The sequence below is a fragment of the Micromys minutus genome (assembly GCF_963924665.1).
Source record: "Micromys minutus genome assembly, chromosome: 29".
NCBI lineage: Eukaryota > Metazoa > Chordata > Mammalia > Rodentia > Muridae > Micromys > Micromys minutus.
In genome coordinates, this window is record NC_137964.1 from 15162513 (window position 1) to 15187595 (window position 25083).

The 25083-nt window shown below is 47.5% G+C and overlaps 1 protein-coding gene across 8 annotated transcripts in view; it reads left to right on the forward strand.

Moving 5' to 3' along the window:
- Nucleotides 1-936: 936 nt before the first annotated feature.
- GTF2I (general transcription factor IIi) overlaps nucleotides 937-25083 on the forward strand; it is a 67326-nt gene continuing 43179 nt past the window's right edge. For all 8 annotated transcript variants that reach the window (XM_080941272.1, XM_080941274.1, XM_080941273.1 and 5 more), the window contains exons 1-4: nucleotides 937-1278; nucleotides 18229-18332; nucleotides 19364-19502; nucleotides 23567-23701. In XM_080941272.1, the coding sequence (XP_080797398.1) occupies nucleotides 18234-18332; nucleotides 19364-19502; nucleotides 23567-23701 (373 nt within the window). In that variant the 5' untranslated portion in view covers nucleotides 937-1278; nucleotides 18229-18233. The remainder of the gene's footprint in view (nucleotides 1279-18228; nucleotides 18333-19363; nucleotides 19503-23566; nucleotides 23702-25083) is intronic.

Consider the following 25083-nt stretch of genomic DNA (forward strand, 5'->3'; position numbering starts at 1 on the left):
AGCCGGCATAAGGGGTGGGCAGGAAAAAGAGAAAAAATAAAAAACAAACGAACACCATCAACTCAATTAATTTAGTGCTTTATATTAACATCTAAGCTCTTTAGACACGGGCTTTTCAAACTTTTGCATTTAACTTAGATGAACGGTTAGTTGTTACTCTCGAAAGTCATTGATCTTACTAAATAGTTGAAAAAATATAATGGACGGAAGAAGAGCTTTAAATTAACTCTTTGTAGTTGTTGGAACAACCGGGATTTCTCCAATTTTCCTTCTAAACGTGGAGGTTTGTAAAGACTCGAAAGAGAAGAAATGGAAATCACGAGTTCTCCACCCCCTCCCATCCGTTGCCTGTCCCAAGTTTGGGCAAGTCCACTCTGGATGCTTCTAAAGCCAGCTTTGAAAACATTGAGTTCTTTGTGTCCCGGAGCTGGGGGACTTCCCTCTACAAAACAGGCGACAGGCGAGTCCCGGGGATCCCTTGGCCTTTGCAAAGTCCCCAACTTTGCAATTTGCAAGGGATGTTGGTAGCAAAGAGTTATTTAAGTGGAAGTTGTGGCCTGCTGGAGAAGGAAGGTGGGGAGGGCACAAGTTCTAGGTCTCACCCCACTCCCCTCCCCCATCCGGGCGGCCGCGCAGGCCCCAGGTGCAGCCATGTTCTCTCTCCCACCACCCGCGCGCCTCCATTGACAGTCCAAGCCGGAGAGGGCCGGGCGCCGCGGAGCTTCGCTCGGCCTAGAGGGGGGCGGTGGGGAGAGAATCTGGGTTCATTCCGCAAGGCTTTCTGGGAGTTATAGTTCGGGGTACCCACTCATTGCGTAGGTGAGCGCGGGTTTAGAACTACAACTCCCGGTGGGCGGTGCTGCTTGTGCGCACGCGCAGCGTCTCCTTCGAGGAACAAAAAAAAAAAAAAAGGCAAAAAAAAAAAAAGGGGGAAAAAAAAAAGGAGGAGGAGGAGGAGGAGGGTGAGAGAGAAGCTGGGAGAGCAGAGAAAAGGGGGCACCGGCGGCCCCCCCCTTCCCTGCACGCGCTCGCTGCCCGCCTGCCGCGGTTACCCCTGGGCTTCGTCCCTCTGTTTGCCCCCCGCGTCTGGCGACCCAGCGAGGAGCGAGGCCCCGCCGGGGGCGGCCATGCGGCGGTGACAGGAGCACGGCCGAGACGCACGGGCCCCCCTCGCCCTCTCACCTCCACCCAGTTCGCCAGCTCGCCGAGGCCCCTCCGGCCTACACCCGTTTGCTGTCCGCATACCCCCCTCCCCGACCCTCCCCGGCTGCACTTCGGGTGAGTCCCTGTCGCCTTAGATTGTCCCCTTCCCTCGAGTGTCCCCTCCGTCGTCCCCTCAGCCTCGGGGTGCCATGGCGAACAGGGGCGTCTTTATTCGACACTCTGCCCCCGTCCGGACCGTGTGCACAGACTCGGGCGTGCGAGTTGGGGTCACTTGGCGCGCTGCGAGTGGCAAGGGACAACTTCGGGGTGAGGAAGCGGACACGCTGTGACCCCCCAAAGTCCACTCCACTTGGGGGCCTTGGCAGCAGACGCGACGCGCCTTTGGGGGATGGGGTGGCCGGTGGTGGGGGGAGACGACAGTTGTACGCGCACACCCGTGGTGCGTGGGGGAGGGCTCGCGGCGTTTTGCGCGTGCGTACATTGTATACAGAAGCGTGTACGGTGGTCCGGGGACCCGGTGTGGGGGGTGTTGGAGAGGGATGGTCTCGCGCGAGCAGCCCCCCGCGCGTGAACGAGCGGACGAGTGAGCGTACCCCGGCGGGGCCGCGCAGCCTTTCTCCTTCGTTCCTGATTGGCTGAGGCGGCTGGCCGGGGGCGCGCGCGCCGTACCTCGGCTCCTCCTGAGCCCCGTGGGGTCGCGCTCGGGTTCGGTGTGTGTGCGTTTCTGTGTATGTGTGTGTGCCCGGGGCTTAGGGCAGCAGGCCGCACGCGATTGGCCGGCGGGCACAATGGGGGCGGGGCATCAGTGCCTGGTAACTGCGGCGGGGGCCCTGGAAGGGGGGCGGGAGCTACCAGGCTCCGAAGCCAGTGCCCATCCTGGCCGTCCGGAGCTCCGCCCTGCTCTCAGGTGGAGCCCAGCCGTGGGCTTTGTCCGGAGCTGTTGGCTTGCAGGTCCCGTGGGGCCAGGACTTTTTTGGGGGGAGGGCGCGGGGGTAAAGGGAGGAGGAGATGGAAATAAACACAATGACCGGAAGGAAGACTTTAGCCTTGAGGCTATGAAAATAATCAGTCTGGCTTGGGCAAGCACCCAGACGTCAGGGTTAAAGAGAAGGAATGGAGAAAAAAAGTTTACTCCTGCACCTCCATTTTTTTTCTCAAGTTTTGCCTTTTTTTTTTTTTTTTTTTTTTTTTGAGTTGGGGGGGAGTGCGGGAAATCTCAGTATGTCTCCCTGGCTGCTCTGGAACTCCTTAGGTACAGCAGGCTGATCTGGAATGCACAGAGATCTGCCTGGTTCTGCCTTTCTGCAGGTGCTTGGGATAAAAGGCCAGTGCAACAAAGTCTCGCTCAAGTCTTGCTTAATTAAAATAAAAAATCTTAAGGATATTTTGTATCTCAGGCTGGCGTGGAACTCGCTTTGTAGACGAGGTTTGGCCTTGAGTCTGATCCTCCGGTCTTCCATCTAAGTGCAGGGATTACAGGCCTGGCTCACAAATTTTACCTTTAAGTATATTCCCTCCCTACCCCCCACCTCACAGCTCCTTTTGGTACACCCCCCCTCCCCGCCTTATGGCTTTGTGTTTCTTGGCTGCTGAGAGTGCAGATCTGAGACGCTGCTGGTGGAGTGTCCACCGATTTGGGGAACAGGAGGTGAGGTGAAGGACAGGTGTCTTTTGGCTGCCTCCTGTATGGCTGGCTTGCCCAGCCTTCCTGGTTTCTGGGGCAAATCTAGTTTGTAAATAAGGGGGTGCAGTGTAAGTAAGGGGTGTAGGTATGGTACCCATAAGCATAAGTTTGGGATGTGAGATGGTTGGTATTTCCTGTAGCATGATTTTTCTTTTTTTTTTTGAGTCTGTTGCCTCAGGCTCCTTTGTTGCCTGCGTCCTGAGAATCTTGCCTCACACCCTGGAGGCACAGAAAACTTTCTGTCTGCAGTCATTTCTGTAAGGGCTTTCTTTTGTGGGGCCACGAGTTGTTGAGTTGTTTCTATTTTTACTGTTCAAGTCTGGAAACCCCTACCCCCTTCTCCTTAGCCTTAGGTCATCCTTAGGCAGAGGTATGCTAAAATCCATATCTACCATTTTGGGGGAAACCCAGGACCCCATGCATGTTAGATAAGTGGTATACTACTGAGCAAAACCCCAGCTCCCTGAGGACTCTAGGCAGGCACTCCCTTTCAGTCAGCTTCTGCCCTTCACCTCCCTGCCCTGTTTACTTCTTGAAATAGTTTCACTAAGTTGCCCATGTTGGGTCCTCTTTGTGGTAATTCCCCCGTCTCAACTGCTTGAACAGCTGGGATGATGAACCTCTAGGGAGGGAGTAAGGTTCTCCCTTTGTTCCTTTCTGTTTCGGTGGGAAACTCTGGTTAGGTCCCTGTCCATCTCCAGGTCCCCTGCCAGGTGTCATCTGCGCCATGGCAGCTGTGTCTGAGCATTTCCGTGGCGAGTATGCTCCTTAAACTCTTGATGAAACGCCATTTGTGGACGAGACCAACTCTAGAGAAGTCAGGTACATCAAGTACGCACTCTCTGACCTGGATTACGAGGCCATGTGACTTCATGTGGGAGTCACTGGTTCTCCATCTCACCTCTGCTTCTGTAGTGGGTTGAAGATGTCATTCCAGACCCCTCAGTTCTGCAGGTCTGGATTGTGGTTTGACTATGTGTCTAATTGTATGTAGTCCAGGCAGGCCTGTAAGTTGTAGTCCTCTGCCTCAGTGTTCTGAGCGCTTAGATGATAAGCTACTATGACTTGTTTAAATACAGGATCCAAGGGCTGGAGAGCTAAGAGCACTGGCTGCTCTTCCAGAGGTCCTGAGTTCAATTCCCAGCAACCACATGGTGTCTCACAAACATCAGTAATGGGATCTGATGCCCTCTTCTGGTGTGTCTGAACACAGCTACAGTGTACTTTAATAAATAAATAAATCTAAAAAAAAAAAAACAAAAAAAAAAAAAAAACCCCAAAAACCCAGGATCCAAACCAAAAGAAATGGGAGTGTTTATTCTAGATTAAATTGGAAGGCTGGTTGAGAACTTTTAAAGGTAAATCTTAGTTACAGAACTCACCTCCAGTTTGAAGGCAGAGGGTTCAAGTGCTTTCCCACCTACAGACCGCATTTCAGTTGGGCACAGTTCCCTCCATTCCTTTCTCCTTTGGTTCCGGTGCTGGGGCACGGACCCCACCCCGGCAGTTCGCACACACATTTATCACAGTGTGTCTTCCCGGGTGTGCTGGAAGAAGCCCTCGAACTCTCTGGAGCATCGGGATGGGGTTATGGCACTTTCCCTGCTGGGACAGGCAGAGGCTTGTCTTGATGGCTTCTTGCTCCTCCAGGTTGCTTCTCTGCCCTTCAAGGTTTGCCTCCTGTCCGTGGACATTCACCAGTGCAGCTCAGCGGGTGTCTGGTTTGTTCCTGCACCCTTGCCTGTTTCTGCACAACTCATCTGCTTAGTACCACTTGGGCCATCGAGAAAGTGAGTGCATTTGACAACCGATCATTGGAGGGCTTGGAGGGTTTTCTTGGTTGTGACCCGACTAAAAACAATGTAGGCTGGGTGTGGCAGCTCACCTCTTTAATCTCAGCATGTAGATCTGCTTGGTCTTACCAAGTTTCTGGACAGCCAAGGCTGTGGAGGGAGACCCTGTCTCAGAACCAAGCGGGGATGAGATGGCTGGTTATGGAGCTCTTGGCTGAGGCCCACATAGGCTCTAGAACTATATATAGTGCTAGAGTGTCTAGCCCAGGGCAGTGCTTGACCACAAAGCTGCATCCCGTTACTTAGGCCTTTTAAAGCACTGGTTTCTAGAACTCTGTGTCTTTGGGAGTCAAAACCTCTTATGTTTTTGGTACTAGGGATTGAATGAGGGCCTCAGCTCATTCCAAGAACTCTACTTCGAGCCTCACCCCAGCCCTGCCATGGGTGGGTGTAGGAAGCTTCTGGAGCTCTGCGTGCGCAGACAGCATCTCACTGTGTAGCCTTAGCTGGCCTGGGGCTCACTATGTAGAACAGGTTGGCCTTGAGCTCATTCGAGATCCAGTAAAATGAATACCTGGTGTTCTTAATACCCAATATTAAGACTTTATTTTTGCATTGCCTAGGATCTGGACTTGCTAAGTGAGGACTCTCCTATTGAGCTACACTCCATATGTTACTTTGTAACAGTTAAAATTACATTATTTCATTTGCAGTTTTTGACTAAGGAGGATGGCAACATAAGCCTGGTGGCCATGGGGAAAAGTCGCAGGAGGCCAAGCTTTAACTCCCCTGCCCCACACTCCCCAGCGGTTCTTTGTGGCCCTGGCTGCCCTGGTCCCCCATCTGTAGATCCTGAACTCAGAGATCTGTCTTCCTCTGTCTCCTGAGTGCTGGGATTAAAGGCATGTGGTACTGTATCCTGATATTTGTTGGCTTAAATGTTTCTTGTTTAGGAAAGATTTACATGGATCTGGGCAAATCTATTCCTAGTGTAGAGGTACCATGTAAGAAATTTTTGCTCCTTTGTGAATAAGCCGCAGCCAGTTTTCTGCAGTGTTGATCTGGGTCCTCACACTTGCTGAGCCAGAGGCTCACCCACAGCTTATGTATGTCAGCACTAACTCCTCGCCCCAGAATTTACTGTTTCTGTCTTTTGTTGCCTCCCTCCTTATTGAAAACTTACTTGTAGACTGTTCATACCTACATGGAAAATGAGGTTAGATTCAATCACACCCTCACAAGTGATATTCACAGAGAAGGGGGTTGGTTCCGTTGTTAAGGGGGTTGCCAGGCATAAAGACAGGGGCTTTGCTCTTCAGCTGCAGCAGTGCCAGCCAGTCTGAATCCAAGTGCAGGAGATCCATGGGGACAGCAGTATCCCTGAGGCAGGCTTGCATACTTACTCTAGCTGACTCCACGAATTCCAGGTTCAGTGAGACTGTCTCAGAAACAGGAGGAACTATAGCAGGAGATCTCTGGCCTCCACACAATGACACATTGACCACACATTCAGAAGGATGCCGTGACCAAGGGATTGCCTACCTTTAGCCTCCATATTGACTAATACATGCATTAGCAGAGGGCATTTTAGTGGTGGCTAAGTATGCAGCTAAACATTGAAGGCCAGTGTAGGGCTGGAGAGCTGGCCCAGCAGCTAGGAGCACTTGCTGTTTTTCCAGAGGATGCACTTCTGTTCCCAGCACCCATGCTGGGCTCACAGCCTGTCACTCTAGCTCTGGGGTGTCTGATACCTTCTTCTGGCCTCTTTGGGCTCCCACTTGTATGCACACACACATAGACACATACATTTCCTCATAAATACAAATCTTAAAAAAGGAAAAACTCAGCTATGTGCTTTAAGAACTGAGCAGCGGGAGGCAGAGAGGCAGGTGGATCTTTTGAGTTCGAGGCCAGCCTGGTCTGCAGAGCAAGGTCCAGGTCTGACAGGGCTACACAGAGAAACCCTCTCTCAAAAACACCAAAACAAACAAACAAAAAAAACATGTAAGATACATGTTAAACATAAAAACGAAAATACATTTAAAAAGTAAAAGAAATGAAAAGAAATACACCACCATGCACACACACTAGTCACAGAAAAGCTGAAATGGCTTAACTCAACAAAGTAAGACTTTGGAAAAAGTTGTGTTGTTTAGGTTTAAGAAGAGGCAAGTCATGATCAAAGATCAGTTCAGAAGGAAGATCACAACACGTAAAATGTGCACGATGACAGCTCCAAAATACATGGGTGCTGAGACCCAGACAGGTCCCCTGGGAGAGCAGAACGTGCACTTAGCTGCTGAGTTCTCTCTCCAGCGCTACATTCTTTTATTTTGTTGCAGTGCTGGGGTTGCTCCCAGGGCTATGTGCTAGGCGCAGGCTCTGCCACCGAGCCACATTTCTAGAGCTTAGGCAAAACAGGTCCCTGGTTTATAATTTTTTAGAAACTAGGCGTTTGGAATGCAGCGAGCCAATCCTCGTGCACGTCAGAGCACGCCGTCATCCTGCTGCTGGCCTAGTTCACTTTTCTGCTTCATCAGAAAATAGGTTATTTTATTTAGTGCAGTGGCAATGGAAGCAGCTGGCTGACAGCTCAGCTACTTTTAATTCATTAGGTTTATGTTTGGAGTCTGTTCATGGGTGTGGAAATGAACGCACATATAAAGTATTCTATCCTTTGTTTCCTTCAGCCCTGTTTAAGTTAGTGGGAGTTTTGTGTGAAGCACTTATTTAAGTACTGGGTACTTAGCCACATTCTAACAGTCTGCGGGTAAGGGTCTGTACATAGGCTATTGCTTGCTATTCAGTAGGCTACAGAAAGATCACCTGGTTGTGGTTCTTCAGATGTAGATGACTTTAACACTTGGAGTAAGGTCAAGGGACGCAGTCTTGGTGTGTTGGCCGAGTAGGCTCCTGTTCAGAATTCTGGGCTGTGGAGTTGGGGAGATGGTGAAGTGCTTGCTAATGCAAGCAGGAGGGCCTAAGATAGATCATGGAGCGCATATTTAAAAGATTTGCAGGTGGGGTATGTTTATAATCCCGAGGCTGGGAAGTGGAGACAGGTGGATTCTTGAGGCTCATTGACTACCCATATAAGCTCCAGGCTAATGAGATTCAGCCTCACAAAACAACGTGGGCACCTTTGGAAGGTCGAAGAAGATCGACCACTAGCTTTGTGGGTGTGGGTGTGTGTGTGCACTTGAGCGTAGCCCAGGCTCCAGTCTACCTTGATTTACCTGAGAATGGCCTTGAACCCCTCTTGCCTCACCTCCCAAGTGCTGGGCTTATAGATGTGTGCTGCCACAGCTGGTAGTGGGCATCTTCTGCAGTGTTTCTCTGGCTCCTGCACACAGATGGCGTCTCCTCTCTGAGTCCTTAGAGCCTCATGAGTGGGCTTCTGCCTCCTGGCTGTCTCCCTGGCCTTAAAGCAGAGCTGCTTCTTGAATGTCTGCTCTTCACATCCGTTTGCCTGATTGGTATCATGTGACCCACGCATAGATATAAGTAGGCCTACACTTACTGATAACAAATCATGAATATATTTTAACAAATTTTGGTGTTCATATAATTTTTTTTTATCTCTTATTAAAGATGGAACCTGCTGGGTGTAGTGATGTGTATCTTTAATCTTACTCAAGCACGTCTGAAACCGGGGCAGGCCAGATAGATCTCTGAGTCTGAGGTCAGTTTGGTCTACATCGTGAGTTCCAGGCCAGCCCTGGTTGTCAAGTGAAATTTTTGTCTGGATCCCCTGCCACACTCACTCTGGTTTTTAAAGGGTTCTGTGTTTAAGCAGCACAGCCTATCCCAGGGCTGCAGCGTCTTTAGGGCCGGGGCGTGTGGGCACCTGGGTTTCCCAACAGTTCTTGAGAGTTTTATTTTTAAGACAGGTTCTCACTGTAGCCTGGGCTAGAAGTCACGCTGTAGCTGCCCTCAGACTCACTGCCACCTCCTGGTTTAGCACCCACAAATTCCACACTGCCTTCCGCATCCTGGCTTCTGCATTCTGTACTCTTTGGATGGAACTTCGCACCTAGTTGACGAATTTCTGGTCCTCTGCGTCTACCTCCCTGAGAGCTGGTATTCCAGGCGTGTGCACTCGGCGTGGGGGAATCCCAGCTCTCTCCTGTTAGGCAAGCTTTCTATTGACCAACTAACCTACCTCTCTAACCCATTACTTCTTGAAGAGCATTGGAGCCATTTTACAGGACGTGTATCAACTTGGACGTGTCCATTTCCTGCTCATGGTTTGACCCGGGTGAAGTGTTGAGCTCAGGACTTAGTGGTGTGTTCTCATTGCGACAAGCATTGTCTCCTTGTTTGGAGCCAGTGTTCCCTTCTCATTTGGTTAACAGAGTGTCCTGTTTCACTAGGGGACAAAAACGTTTTGCCCTTTTTTCTTTCATTGCTATTCAGACTCCTCTGCTTTATAAAAAAAGGCTGAACATTTTGAGGGGATTAGAAGAGATCAGTACATGGACTTAAATATTACAGTGTTGTCTTAAATCCCTGAAAACAGTTTTTGAGACTACAAATAATGTAGATAATGAAATTAGGAAAGTTTGGATGGTAACATGTTTTGCAGAGTGTGTAGAATCTGAAAGGCCTTGGGAAATGGAAGGTGTTTGGTTAGTTGGGTGGCTCTGGATCCCTTTGGAAGAGTTCTGGGTGGGGGTGTAGCTAGTGGCATGCTCGGAGTTCCAGGTGTGATTCCAAGCCCTGCGGAGCAAGGCAGCAAAGGAACCAACCCCTAGGAAGATGATCTGCTTTTCCTAAGCGCTGTGTTAGAGCCAACTGATGTTCCTCCAGCCACCCAGCCACACCAGATCCCTCCTGCTGTTCTTAGGTTTGCAAGGCAAAGTGTGTTTACTAATTGTGTGGGGCACATCTCAGCCTTTTATAATAAACACATCAGGATTCCAAGATAAGCCAACAGCATCAATAAACTACTTTAAACACACCTAAAAATATAAAGTCAAAAACCACATTTTAAATAATTACTAAGTGGACATGGATCAAATGGAAGTATGTGACTAAATCGTTCATTGGCATTTGGGGTTGTGGCGAACAGGTGCCCTTGGGTCAGTGCTGGTAATTGTAGGCACAACACTGGTGTCTACCACACGCCCTCCACATTACTAGGAGGAAGGCTTGGCAGCCCGAGGTTCACAGCAGAGAGCTGGGCTCACTGCGGCATGGCTGAACTTGCTACGATGTTATGGGACTTGACTGTGAATCTGTATCATAGGTGTCCTTTTAGAACAAAGAGAATGACACTTTAGAAGATGGATTTTTAACCTTGAATACAAGCCATTTTGAAATACCTTTTATAAAAATTAAAAGTCTCTTGAAGGGCTGGAGAGCTGGCTCAGCGGTTAAGAGTACTCACTGACTGCTCTTCCAGAGGTCCTGAGTTTAATTCCCAGCAACCACATGGTGGCTCACAACCATCTGTAATGGGATCTGGTGCCCTCTTCTGGTGTACAGGCATGTATGCAGGCAGAACACTGTATACATAATAAGTTTTAAAAAGTCTCTTAAAGTTGAAGAGTTCAATTTCAGTTTTTCCTTATAATTAAGTGGTAGTTGAAATTATGCAAGATTTTTGTTGTTTCTTTTAGCCTTTTAATTTTGTTGTGAGTTTTAGTGACAGCCCTGGCTGTTCTGAAACTCACTCTGTAAGTCAGGCTGGACTCCAACTCGGAGATCTGCCTGCCTCTGCTTCCTGAGTGCTGGGGTTAGCGCGTGCACCACCGCCATGGGTCTGAGCGCTCCCAGGGCTAACCCTTGAGCCAGCTCTCCACTGTTTTCCTTGGGATGATGCCAGTGTGTGGAATCCTGTAACAGCACTCTCCCTGTGGTTCACTAAAAGCATTCTCTCTTCAACACCAAGGATCAATAGGTTGCAGCAAAACTGTAGTCAGGAAAAAGGACTCGGGACTGAGAAGTGGCTTGTTTGGAGGTGCAGCAGAGCTCTGAGGACACGGGGGAACCTGATCCCTGCTACTGATCTCGGACAGACAGAAGCAGCCTTGAGAGAATGCCTGGTGTCTGTTTTCAGAGAACAGACAGCACCTCATCTATTAGGCAGTAGCCACCGAGACGGCAACAGCGCACCGAAACTCTTAATGCAGAGTTAACTATAGCAGGGAAGTAAAGACAACATAGAGCACTTGGTAATGTGAAAAGGGAGGCTGGAGGAATGGGAAGGAAGGTGTGGCTGGGTGGGACCGTGCAGCAGGTGTCCCTCCTTAACTCCTGCCCCAGCCTTGTGTCATTTGTGTTTGCTGCACGAGAAGAGCCAGGAACAAGCACTAGGCACTTTCCAGGATGCTTGGCCTGGAGAGGCAGGATGTGAGCTCAGTAGGCTGGGCGGGGACCCTCTGGGTATCCAATGCTTGCTTAGCTGCCCTGGCCTCCAGCCTGGTCCCACTTGGGTTCATACCACTTCTGTGTGCCTTAATATTGGCCGAAAAGCTCAAGAGTACTGCCCGGCTGCCAGGGTGTGCCCGAGAAGCTTCGAGGGGCCTCCGAAAAAGATGGCTCAATGGTTAAGAGCACTAATTGCTCTTCCAGAGGTTCTGAGTTCAATTCCCAACCATATGGTGGCTCACAAACATCTGTAATTGGATCTGATGCCCTCTTGTGGTGTGTCTGAAGACAGCTATAGTGTATTCATATAAATAAAATGAATAAATCTTCTTTAAAAAGGTGAAAGTTTTTAACTGATTCAAAATGAAAGTCTCACTACAGTAAGAGCAGATCTGGCAATAGAATTTGTGAAGGAGGAGGCGGAAAGCCACACCATGTTTGTGGCTCTAAAGAACACTAATGTCATGGCCACACTGTGCAGATGGAGAAGGCACTGAGCTGTAGGTGGAGGACATACCCAGGGCCCTGGTGCGTGACTGTGGTAGCCAGGCCAGGTGTCTGTCACCCAGTAAGGACTACACAGGTTCTGCAGCAAATTGGGACCACAGAACCTGAAAGCCAGGGCAGAGGTGGTAGACATTGGCTACATTTTGTGCACTGTGGTGAGTTTGTCAGAGCAGGAATGCTACCCACCAGAAGCCAGTCTTCATTTCCATGACAATGAGTGAGTGTCCTAAGGTACATGGAGAGCATCCCATTTGGCCAGCATCACAGTGCCTTGTGATAATTGCTGTCTGTCTCACTGAGCTTAGTTTACAATGAAACTTTGTCCTGGGTGTGTGAACAGGAACAAACCAGGATCTGCAGGGTTTGGCCCTGTCCCCAGTGATGATGATGAGGAGGATGTGTCCTTTTGAGCCTGCCCTGCTGTTCTGTCCCGTTCTCATGAGAATGCTGGTGGCTTTGCTTTGTGAGAACTGTCCAGTTTGCAGTGGACTGGGGTGCTGATCACAGCTTATTTTGGGTGACCCTGTTATGGCCAGCCACTGAAATTGGCCCAGGCTAGGCTCCTGAATGACGTGTCGTCTTTGCCGTAGGGTCACAGTAAAAGCATTGGCAAGCTTGATGCCTGAGGCTGTTGGATATGCTTTGGATAATACAGGTGTGTGTGTGTGTGTGTGTGTGTGTGTCTGTAGGACAAGTTTTCTCTGTGTAACCCTTGAATTCACTGTTCCAAAGTTATATTCAAGACCAGGCTTGAACTCACAGAGATCCGCCTGCCTCTGCCTCTTGAGTGCTGGGATTAAAGGCAGGTGTGTGTTTTGTGTTCTTGAACCTAACTGTATGTGGAATCCATGCAATTTTGAGATATTAAATTAGGTAATAAAACTGCTTTTATACTTGAGTTGGGAATTTGTAACCTTATGATGTAAGGTCTAATAATTCATACTGTTATCTGGACAACAAATACACACATACACACACACACACACACACACACACACACACACACAGTTGAGCTAGAGAGTAGGCTCAGTGGTAAGAACACTTGTTCTTCTAGAAGATCCACATTTCAGCTAACAAAATGTCTATAATTCCAGTTCCAGGGGACCTGATGCCCTTTTCTGTTGGCACATAATACAGACATACATGCAGGCAAAAACACTCATTCACATCAAATAATGAATCTAGCTAGCCGTAGTGGAGCACACCTTCTATCCCAGCACTCAGGAAGCAGAGGCAGGTGGGTCTCTGAGTTTGAGGCCAGCCTGGTCTACAGAGCGAGTTGCAGGGCAGCCATGGCTACACAGGGAGACCCTGTCTGAAAACAAAAGAGAAGGCGAGGTGCATATTGCAAAGAAGATGAAAACACCGAGAATGCTCCGGAATTATAAAGTCTCTTTTTTAGTATAGAATAGAGCTTATTCAGGGCATGGGGAGTAGGGTTGAGAGGGTAGTAGGGGGAGAGAGAGAGAGAAGGAGTAGAGAAGCAGAGGCCATAAACACATGGGGCGGGGCAAGGGCACAAGAGAGTGAGCTTCTTTTTGTTCTTTTAACTAAGAAGGATGGAGAGAACCCAGGTTACATTCCCATTACCCAAACGCTGGCTCACAATCATCTGTAACTCTAATTCAACGGAACCTGACGTCCTCTTCTGACCTCTGTAGACACCAGGAATGCATGTGGTGAACATACTCATAAAATAAATCTAAAAAAACCCCAAACCAAGCAAAACCCCCAAACCAGAAGTTAAGTTGTTACTGTAGAGAGGTGCGGAGAGACGTGTGGAAGAGGTGAAGCTTGGTGCACAACGCCAATCTCCAGCACAAAACAAACACCCAAGGGGAATTAGAGTTCCAGTAACAGATGTGAGGGTTGCCTACCATGTTCTTGTTTTGGAAGTGCTTTGAGGTAAGAGGTCCAGAAATCAGAACATACCAAATTCATTGCTGTCTTAGTGTGGGTTTTAAATTGCTATGAAGAGACACCATGATCGAAGCAACTCTAAGAAGAAAATGTGTAATTGGGTCTGGCTTACAGTTCAGTCCATTATCAACATGGCAGGAAGCATAAAGCACGGCAGCACGCAAGCAGCCATGATGCTGGAGGAGGCGCTGAGGGTTCTACATCTTCATCCACAGAGAGCCAAGAGATCATTCCACACTAGGTGACCTCAGAGCCCGCCTATGCAGTGACACTCTTCCTCCAGCAAGGCCACACCTCCTAATAGTGCCACTCCCCGTGGGCCAAGCATTCAGACACGTGAATCTGTGGGGGCCATATGTATTCAAACCACCACACTTGGTCAGGTAGACCTTTAGCTGAGATCAAGCAGGTAAGGAGGAGCCTTGATTGTGGGTCATGCAAAGTCTCCGGCTGCAGTGGTTCCCGGAGAAAGCGGGTTCATTCATGCTTCAAATTATAAACAACTTTAAAAATTTAAGGTAGTAAGTACATAAAGATAAAAATCAGATAAATAAATAGAGGAGAAATGAGCAAGAACCATCTGCCAAGACTGGAGATCTTTAATTACCAGAGACTAGCAAGTATTATTTCAGGTTTGAACAAATAATACATTTTGAGGGGTAAGAGACAAAGAGATCAGTGAGTGGAGGGCAAGTTGGCAGAAATGTAGTTCAGCACAGAGGTAAAATGACAAGTGATAAGGTGGTAGACAGCTCCAGGGGGCAAAGTGATGTCCCTGTACAGTGACCCTGAATCTGATGGGGGATGGGGTCTCTCTATGTAGTCCGGGCTAGCTTCAGACCCAGATCTGCCTGCTTCTGCCTCCTGCATGTGCAGGTAAAGGTGCTGTGACCCCTGGCTGAAGCTGAGTTTCCCACAGGCAGACACACTAGCCCATAGCTGAGAAGCAAACACTGAGATCTGCACTAGTCACAAAGCAAAGACAAAAGACCTTAGAAGTATGCAGAGGTCAGCATGGGGTTATCTTCAGAGGGCACTGCAGGTGGCTGTTCAGTGACCTCAGTGGAAGGATTGATGACTCCAGAAGAGAAGAAAAGGCTTCTTCGGAGCAGAACGGAAGTAACCATTAGACTGAGTCTCTGTTTTAATGAAATCCCCCACAGAAAGAATTTTTAGTTAGCAAAACCAGATTGGAGAGATGGCTCTGCGTTTACAAACACTGACTGCTCTTGCAGAGGACCTGGGTTCAATTCCCAGCACCCACATGGCAGCTCACAACTGTCTGTAAGTATAGTTCCAGGGGATTGCACACTGTCTTCTGGCTACTACAGACACTAGGCACACACATGGTCGACAGACATGTTTACATGCAGGTAAAACACTTACTTATAAACAAATAAGTAAAACAGAATTAATTAAGTCCGCAAAATGGCTCAGCAGGTAAAGGCCCTTAACCACCAAGCCTGGCAACTTGAATTAGATCTCTGGGATCCACAGGGTGGAAGGAGAAAACATTTCTGCAAATTGTCCTCTGACTTTCACATCCCTGCCCCTCCATTAAATAAACAAACAGTGAAACAAAATGTAAAGACAGAAACCAGAAGTAAATAACGCTGGTGGTAACATTACCATCTCCAGAATTAAAAGGAAAAAACGGGTGGGGAGGATGGGCAGCGCATGCAAATAGCATAGCCCCCAGCAGACGCTGGACGTCAGTGATGTGTGTGATGGGGGCAGGATCTAAAGTAAAGATATCCAGAAGGCCGGTTGGCTTTCCTAGACTCGGGTAAGTCTGGTGGAGTTGGTGCATCTAAACATTTCTGTATAAGTGATTAGAGATCAGCTGTGAAGATGCCCAAACTGTTTGTTTCAGTTCTGAGTAGTTTAAAATGTTGAAGTAGGGGCTGGCCGTTTAAAAGAAAAGAAAGAGCTTTCAGGATAATTGGATACTAGCCCCAGAAAGCTCTGAACACCCCAGAAACAACACAGGCCATATGAAGCTCAAAAAAAATGAAAGGCCAAAAAGTGAAAGTCCTTCTTAGAAAAAAGTGTATAGCACCCTCTCAGACTGTGGTACACCTAGACCTTAAATCATTAATAATTCAATAACTAAGAATATAGCCTTGTGGCAATTTTTGGTATTCAAAAATCATTATGTTTAATCTATACACACCAAGAAAACTTTGACTGTTTCCATGTTACGTTCTGTTCTACATATACTTTATGCTTATGGTAACTAGTAAGATTTCAATGCATACTATCAAACTTCTAAAAGAATCAAGTACTGACAAAAATATATTCATATAGTGTTATGCCAAAATGCTTTTAAAAATCTGTACATGTATCTCTTTTTAAAATAAAGTTGTAAGAAAAAAAAAGAAAAAAAAGAAAGCTTTCAGAAATACTGACAAGATATTGCAGGTGAATGTCTGTGATTATGGAAAACTTGTTGTCAGGTCATTTTACCTCTTCCTGTATTCCACACTTTCGCAGGTTTATCCAAGAGAAAAGAATACAGCACAGGCCTTCCCGTGTGCTATCAGTTTGTTGGCTTGTGCCTCTGTCTCCTTCTCGGGCTCCAGTCGTGAGGGGGCCTTGCATCACACACAGTTTGTGTTTGTAAATGTGGTGGTGGTGGGGACTGTGGATGCCGTGGTGGTTTTCAGTGCGAAGCCTTCCTCCTAAGTGGGCATAAGTGGGTACCTGGTGATACCAGAGTCTAGTATAACTTGGTTCCTGAGGTCGAGGTAGACTCGGTCGGATGCCAGCCCTGACCCTCGGGACCCAGTCTCCTGTAGGAGTGAGGGAAGGAGTCTCCTGTGAGCTCACAGCTCTGCAAGTGCTCTGGAGTCCTGGGTCCCTGCAGAGGGACACTGAGCTGTTTGCTGTGCATCTCACACAGGGAGGTTTGTAGGGCACAGTATTTCAGTCAGCCTTCCTAAGTTCATGCTATGAAAAACATTGTTTAAAATAGAATCTATTTAAGTTGAAAGGAATAATGTTAACAGGCATATCATTTACATACTTTTTATAGAAAATCAATTTTTGTACCGTATTCGGTTTAGGCTTTACCTCAGACTGTCTCCTTGTATCTCCCTGTCACCTGCCAATGGAGTGTCTGTGTTGTGTCTTTTTGTTTTTGCTTCTAAATTAACTTTGGCAAAATAGCATCATAAAAATTTCAGCTTCATCTGTTCTCCAAGGGTTGGGTTCTCTGACATTAACTATTCACATTGTGCGCCCCCCGAAGGTGTTTTGTTTTGGGGTTTGTTTCAGACAGGGGTTCTCTGTGTAGCTCTGGCTGTCCTGGAACTCACTCTGTAGACCAGGCTGGGCTTGAACTCACAGAGATGTGCCTGCCTCTGCCTGCTGATGGTACTAAAAGGTACCTGAGTCTTACTCCTTTCGTCAGCCTCTCCCCTCTGCTCCTGCGTCCCCGCTCTTCTGTTGTCTCTGGATTTGAGTCCTCCAGGCCCGTGGGACTAGAGTCGCATGGTGTTTGCCCTTTTGTGTTGCTTCTTTTCTTTGCAATACTCCCAGGGTTCATCTGGGTTATAGCATGAATGATGATGTCGTAGTTACTTCTCTACAGTACCTTGCAAAGCACCAAGGCAACTTCGAGAGGAAAGCATTTAATTTGGGCTCACGGTTTAAGAGGTTCAGTCAGAGATCGTCATGGTAGGGAGCATGCTAGCCTGCTGGCAGGCAGGCTGGGTGCTGCAGCTGAAGCTGGGAATTTGCACTTGGTCCACAGGCATGAGCTAATTGAGAATGGCTTGGGCTTTTGAAATCTCAAAGCCTACCCCCCAATGACTCCTCCTCTAGCAAGGCCACACCTCCTCCTCAATCAGTCCGTCTACTGGGGACCAAGCATTCAAATATAAGAACCAGTGGGGGCCATTTGCATTCAGACCACCACAGGTGAATCTCCTTCTCTTGTTTATTTGAAGACCGAGTCATTAGCCTAGACAGGCATTTAATTTACCAATGTCCAAGGATACTACTGAACTTCCATCCTCTCAGTCTTTGGGCCATGGGTGTGCACAAGTACGGGGGAGGGGGACTGGATCCCAGGCCTTCAGTATTGCCAGGGAAGCAACAGCCACACTGCCAGCCCAGTGTCCTGCTTGTAAAGATGGTGATGTTCCTTAAGTGCGTAGCTCACAGTTTGCTAAGTCCAGCCACCGTTAGACTGCCACAGATGCCGTGGATAGTGATATATAATTCTCTTGCTTTTTTTGTTTAATGAATAGCAGTGGTGCAGCAGTTTCTGGAGTTCTAATCCTCTTGACATCTTTCCTGGCCGTTAAATGTTTTTGTTGTTTGTAACTCCTGTGAGCCTTCTTGTTGATGCCACAGTACCAAAACCTATGTCTGAAGAGAGTAATGTGCTGTGTTACAGAGGTGTCCTAGGTGCCACCTAGGGCCCTACAGCCTGTTCCCTTAGAGAGAATCAGCTTGGCACAGTCTGGGGAATGCCACCTGCTCTTTCTGTGGGTGCACCCAGGGGAGGGACAGAAGTTTGTTGCTTGCCTGTGAATTGGATCACGAAGTGTGGCTGCTCTCCCTGGGGAACGTGTCACTGGGTCTGGGTGCCATCTGGGTTTTAGTTGGGGTGTGATGCTGAGCTAATTTTACGGAAATGACACGCCACAGAGAGTTAGGCACGTGTCTTAAAGGAAAGGAGTTTGGGCAGCTGTGAAGCTGTAAATGACGTGGGCCGGGATGCATAGAGCATCGGCCATGGTGGCTCTCCTACATTCACCTCCCTGTGTTTTCCTTGTGCAGGAATCATGGCCCAAGTAGCGATGTCTGCGCTGCCTGCTGAAGACGAGGAGTCTTCGGAGAGCAGGATGGTGGTGACGTTCCTCATGTCTGCCCTGGAGTCCATGGTGAGAGAGAGACTCTGGCTCTGCCGTGGCCTGCTGTAGTTTCTGTGAAGCATTAACTAAATGCATTAATTACTGCTCCTCCTTTAACTGCTGGGATTGAGCCGTCTCTGTCTGCTGTGCTAGGCCAGCACTCCACTGCTGCGCATTTCCCTGGGGCCTTTTTTTAGTTTTTTTTTTTTTTTTTTTTGACCTTGCACTTTTTGATCCTTTGTCTCCCTCCAGAAGGTTAGGATTACAGTAGGCAAACACTCTTCCAACTGAGCTGCATCCTCCTGGCCCCAAGATTTGAGCTTTTGAGTCACACTTTACTACCAAGTTTTATAGAACGTGGTTGTGCTGGGACTCAAGCTAGGCATGGCTACAGCGCTGTACTCTGTACCCCACACATCCCCAGTCTCATGCCATCGGAGTGCCTTTCATAAAGTAGGATCCCAGCATTTTGGAAACTGAGGCAGGAGGATCTTGTGTCCCAGCATACCTTGGGCTATGAGACCCTGTCTCAATATACCGAGAAAACTCCAAAGAAGCAAAAAAGCTCAGGAGTGGAATTGCCTTCTGAGTGGGCTTCAGCTCTGCTCTCAGGACGGAGGCACTGATTCCTCCAGCCCCTTCCTGTCCCACTGCACACCGCGCTATAGCTGCAGGGTCTGTCCTTCCCAGCGCAGCACCCATCCCCGCCTGCTCTTCTTGGCAGCTGAGGCAAGGTGCCCTTGGGACCCTGCCCTACCTAAGACCTCACAAAGTGCTTGTCTGCAAATCTGAGTTTGAACACACAATGAAGGGGCGTGGGAGGGTGTTCCTGCTTTCATTCTTCCTTAAAATTCTTTTTTGTTGCTTTGTTTTTGTTTGCTTCAACTCTCCTCCCCCCCTTTTAGAACCTAGTGCAAAATCTAATTTAAAGATATGAATGGCACTTGATTCCTTATTGTATACTAAGACAGTTTTAAGTGTTAGGATTTTAGATTCAACTAGAAAGAAACTGTGCTTTTAAATAGCTATCTGTAGTGTAATATTGGCTGTTTTTATTTCAGTGTAAAGAGCTGGCCAAGTCCAAGGCTGAGGTGGCCTGCATTGCTGTGTATGAGACGGACGTGTTTGTCGTTGGAACAGAAAGAGGGCGTGCTTTTGTCAATACCAGAAAAGATTTCCAAAAAGATTTTGTGAAATATTGTAAGTTTGGTGTTTTTATCTTTTGTAGTTTGTAATTTTTTTAAAGATGTATTTAATTCTATGTATATGCGTACACTGTAGCTGTCTTCAGACACACTTTCTAAGAATGAATTACCCCTGAAAAAGACTAAAGACGCTCTGAGGTATTTATTTATCGGAGTAGGTCAAGACCAGCCCCTGAAATGGTCATGTAGAGGGAGGTGTAAGGAAGGGGATGGTAGGTGGTATCTAGGGGGTTGCTGAGTGTAGGGGACACAAAGAACTGAACAACTTTGTAAGACAGAAGAGCACACTGCAGAGATTCAGGCTGTGAGAAACCTGAGGTTCAGGCTTGTTAAAGGAACAGTGGCTCGGGGTTTCTATAGGGCTCTTTGGTCTCCCCTTGCCCCTACTCTACTGGTCCTGTTAGGACACCAGCCTCCAAACCTCCCTGCTGTTTCTCTTGGAGGCTTTCTGGGAACAAGAAGCCAGCATCTCAGGGCCTGCCCACCTATAGTCCTCTAGCCCTCCTTCATTTCTCCCTCCCTGCTGTTAGTAGGCGGGTGATGACCTCTAGCTGCCTCATCGTGGAGTCTACGGGGTATAAGAGAAAGAGCACTCTCATGATGTGGCTCCTGGAGCAGGTCCAGGGTACTATGGCAATATTGTGGTAGGTACCACAAAGATGGAGGTATCCAGGGATAGAGAAGAAAATGCTAGAGGCTACTACAATGTAGCCCGGCTGGGTGATTGCTCCCAGGAAATCCTGTGTGCTGCCAGCAGTCTAAGTGATGAATTCAGGATCTGGTTTCATGCACTTCTGTAACTGTTAGAGTGGCTAGTGCCACAGTGTGAGGCCCCTTCCCTGTAGCTTCTACAGAAGGAGACTGAAGAAAATTCACCATCATTTGCAAACAGTAGCAGACCTCTGTCTCTGAATAGCATTTTTCTTACCAAGAAGAAAGTCATTAGAGAGGAATAGCTAGCTGCCTAAATAACATCTCACATGGATTTAAGCCTAATGCCCAGGAAACAGGAGCCTTAAACTGTTAGAGACATGCCAGTCATCCTCCACGCCTGTGCTTTTCCTCTTTGGGTGTTAAAAACCACATAGGTGGCCAGACTTCGTCACTTTATGTTTTTACTTCAAAGGCCATGTAAGGATCTCGTCCTCAGGGCTCCAATGGCTCGAGAAATGTCTGCCTCAGAAGCCTTACTTGATCATGGCTTGACTTAAATCATAGAGGGACATAATCTTCTGTATGGACCCTCTTCTTTGTAAGCTTAGAGCTCATCGGTGGGGTCTCCATGGCCTCTCTGGACAAGAGTATATACATTCATTCATTCACTCATTGCTATTTGAGACATGGCTTTTCTGTGTAGCATTGTTTGTCCTGGAATTTGCTCTGTAGACCAGGCTGTCCTCAAACTCATAGAGATCACCTGCCTCTGCCCCCTCAATGCTGGGACTAAAGGTATGCACCATGCCTCCCTCCCCAAGCTGTGACTAGTCCTGGGACTGACTTAACCATGGAGGGCACAAGGGGAACTGTTCTCTCTGTTGATCTCTCTGCTCGCATTAGCATCATCTCTGATACCCAGAAGGTCAGTTACAGCAGTCTGGTACTTGTGACCACTATGTAAAGTTAGATAAAGCAAACTTTGATCCTGTGAACCAGCCCTGAGCGTAGACCAGTAACTCCACTGACTTAAGCAGAAGTTTGACACCAGTGGACTGAAGCTCAACCTTTAGCATACTTGATAGAACTTGTTCAGACCCTTATAATTTGCTTATGTTTTCCAACTTTCTTTCCTGGAAAAGGTTGGAGCCATCTTGTGAGACAAATCACACTAACAAATTTACAGTCAGCAAGCCTAGCTAGGATGCTCTTACCGGTTAGTACAGCTCACGGGTTTGCAAGATGTCCTGTAGTGCCACCTTAAAAAAACAAAACAAAACGTGAAAGCTGAACTACACAGATGATATATCACTAATACCTGTGTATATGCTGTTAAACTGTGGTGCTTGGCATGTTCCCTCGAAAAGCTCAGAGAAAACGCAAGGCAATCTTTATTTAGAAACACAGAGTGATATATTAAAGCCATGTGTCTCCGTTAGGGTTTACTGCTGTGAACAGACACCATGACCAAGGCAGCTCTTATAAGGACAACATTTAACTGGGGCTGGCTTACAGGTTCAGAGGTTCAATTTATTATCATCAAGATGGGAGCACTATACCATCCATGCAGGCATGGTGGCAGGAGCTGAGAATTCTACATCTTCCTCTAAAGGCTTCTAGCAGAAGACTGACATCCAGGCAGCTAAGATGAGGGTCTTAAAGCCCACACCCACAGTGACACACTTACTCCAACAAGGCCACACCTCCAAATAGTGCCATTCTCTGAGCTAAGCATATTCAAACTGTGACATCATGCTCTACATTTTGATACATTAACAGATACACAACAGGCATTGCTCCTCAGTAAAACTGATAGTGGCTTATACCAAATAGGAGATTTGCCCTTGAGCCTAGTGACAGCTGGCTAGACCCAAACATCTGACTGTCCTCCCCATACCCAGTGTGGGTTTTCCCAGGGGAGTCTTATCACCTGTTGGGTCTTGCATTGGGAACAGGGATTGAGAAGCTTTCCTCTCAGAATCTTTAACTTTTATACGGTTAGGGTTAGGAATATCAGAAAGAAGGTAAAAAGGGCTTTTTGTTTGATTTGTGAGGTTTCTCTTTGTAGCCCTGGCTGGCCTGGAACTGGCTCTGTAGACTAGGCTAGCCCCAAACTCTGAGACATTGTTGTCCTGCTTCTGCCTCCCAGGGTTAAAGGCATCAGAGCTGTTTTGTGTGCTATAAACTGCCCCCCTTTTTCTTTTCACGAGAAAGAAATACACTGCTGTATCACCTTCCTATTTAAAATCTTGATACCCTGATTTTTCTGCTAAAATTTGAACCCCAGTTCTATGTTAGTTCATTTATTTAGATAGATAGGGTCTCATATGTGACCTCAGACTTGTTACGGACAAAGGACAACCTTGAATTTCCAATCCTCCTGCAGCTACATCCTGAGTGCTGGGGTTATAGGAGTGTGCCACTATACTCGCTTCATGCAGTGCTAAAGGCTGGACCCGGCGACCCATGCATGATTGGCAGGCACCAGCTGAGCTCCATGCCCAGCCGTGTTTTCTTGAGCAGCAGTCTCATGTAGCAGCCCTGGATGACTGCCAAACCTCTTTTCTTTTTTCAGATATATTTTTATTTTATGTATGTGAGTTTTTGTGTCTCCCTGAGTGTCTCTGTACCATGTGTGCGCACTGCCCACAGAGGTCAGAAGAGGGCAGTGGATTTTTTGGAACCGCAATTCCAGAGGGTCTAGGCAACTCTGATGTGCTGGAAGAGTAGGCAGCCCTCTTAACTGTTGCTCCATTTCTCCAGCCCCTGACCTCCAATTCCTGATCTTCCTGGCTCACCCTCCCCCGTGCTGGGATTACAGGTATAAGCATTCCCACCTAGCTCAGTGTTTATTTTCAAAAATTCCCTTATTCCTTTTCCCTTTGAGATTTTGTAAGAGACCCGTTAGAATATAGTGCCTGGGTGTGGTGGGTCATGCCTGTATACCCAGACCGAGGAAAGGACTACTAGACCAGGGCTGGCTAGATACAAGTTTCAGGGAAAGCTGGTGATTTAGTGAGGCAGCAGAGGAGGCAGGCTGGGGAAAGGGCATAACAATATTGTTACAAAAGACCAAGTAGGAAAATGGTGTTCGGCTGGTTCATTTGTACCATGTGCACTGACCAACCAGCTCCCCAGTAGGAGCCCCAGTGGCAGGTCTGTGGGGCATTTTCTTGATTGGTGACAAATGTGCTGCCCCTGAGCAGGTGGTTCTGGGCTGTATAAGAAAGCAGGCTGAGCAAGCCAGTAAGCGCCGCTCCTCTGTGGTCTCTGCCATGGCCTGCCCTGGTGAGGGACTGTCACCTGAGAGCCAGTAAATTCTCTCCTGCCATAAAGGTGTTACTGTAGCGACAGAGAAGCAGATTGGGGCAGTGGATGTGACCCTTCGTCACTGCTGTTTTACAGGTGTTGAAGAAGAGGAAAAGGCCGCCGAGGTTCATAAGATAAAGTCTACAACCCAGGCCAATCGGATGAGCGTGGATGCTGTAGAAATTGAAACACTCAGAAAAACGGTGGAGGACTATTTCTGTTTTTGTTATGGTAAAATTTGGGAAAAATACCTCATATACTGGTATTTTCTTCTCTAAAAATTGTGTTTGTATGTACACACATGTGTATTTGTGGGTGTGAGAGCTTTGGTGTGAAGGTTAGGACAACTTTGTGGAGGTCCTGGGGATTGAACTGATTGTTCTGTGAGGAGTTAGTGTCCCTCCCACTGGGCAGTCTCCCTGGCCAGTATGCCATGTTTCCTAAATGGTAGATTTTATAATTAATTTGACATATAATGGTTTACAAATTTAGTAGATTAATTTGTAAATTTGAGGGGTTAAGTCAAAAGAACTCAGAAATAAGTAGGTAATTAATTAATTTAATTGATTTTGTTGCCATTAGTTATTGGGCAGGTATGGTGACTTGTGAGTGGATCTCTAAGTTTGAGGCCAGTCTGGTCAGCACAGTGAGAGCTTATCTCAGAAGATAAAGCAACAGCAAACTCTAGACTGCATGTGTGTGGGGGTTATGTATGTATGCCATGGCATGCACGAGGAGGTCAGTTCTCCCACTTTCTGTGAGTTCTGGGTTCAGACTCAGGCAACAAGGCTTTAGTGGCCTTTATCCTTTGAGCCATTCTGCTGCCTCAGAGTTACTGCTTCTGGCGTTGATGGTTATCCTCAACTCTCCACACGGCGAGTCTGCTGTAGACCCATGTATTTATATATATATATAACAAATAAATATAAAAATCATACTGACATAACAAGTCATCACTATAATTTATTTTGGTTCTGGGGCTGACAGGTAAAGAACGCCCAATATTCTTACCCTCAGGCAGGCTTGAACTTTCTTGGATCCTCTTGCCGCAGTCCCCCACTTAGCTCGCCTTATAGATGTGCCATACTGGCTGGAGGGAGGTACACTGAGTACTTTGTATTTTGGCCCTTTGGACAGATTTCAGGTTGAGGAATTAGCTGACATGGGAGTCAGACGTTCATGTTTTAAAGTGCTATTTGAAATACTATGTTGAGTTAATGTTGAAGTCAGATACCACCAGAACAGTCAGAAGACCACTCACTGAGCTTCTGTAAGCTCTTTTCATTTTGTTGTTTCTATTCTTCCAGACAGGTTCTCACTGTAACTCTGTCTGTCCTGGAACTTACTCTGCAGACCCGACTGGCCTTGAACTCAAAGATCCACCTGCCTCTGCCTCCCAAGTGCTAGGATTAAAGGTGTAGGCCACCATGATCTGCCTGTGATAAGTTCTTGATGGGTTAGTTTAGTTAGTTAGTATGTTTATCTGTGATATGCATGTATGTGCGCATGTGTGTTTGTATGTATGTGTGCGTGTGTGAGTGCTTGCTTTCATTGTACCCGCTGTGTGCGCTTGGAGTTCATGTGTCTTTGGAATTGCTCTCTACCTAATATTT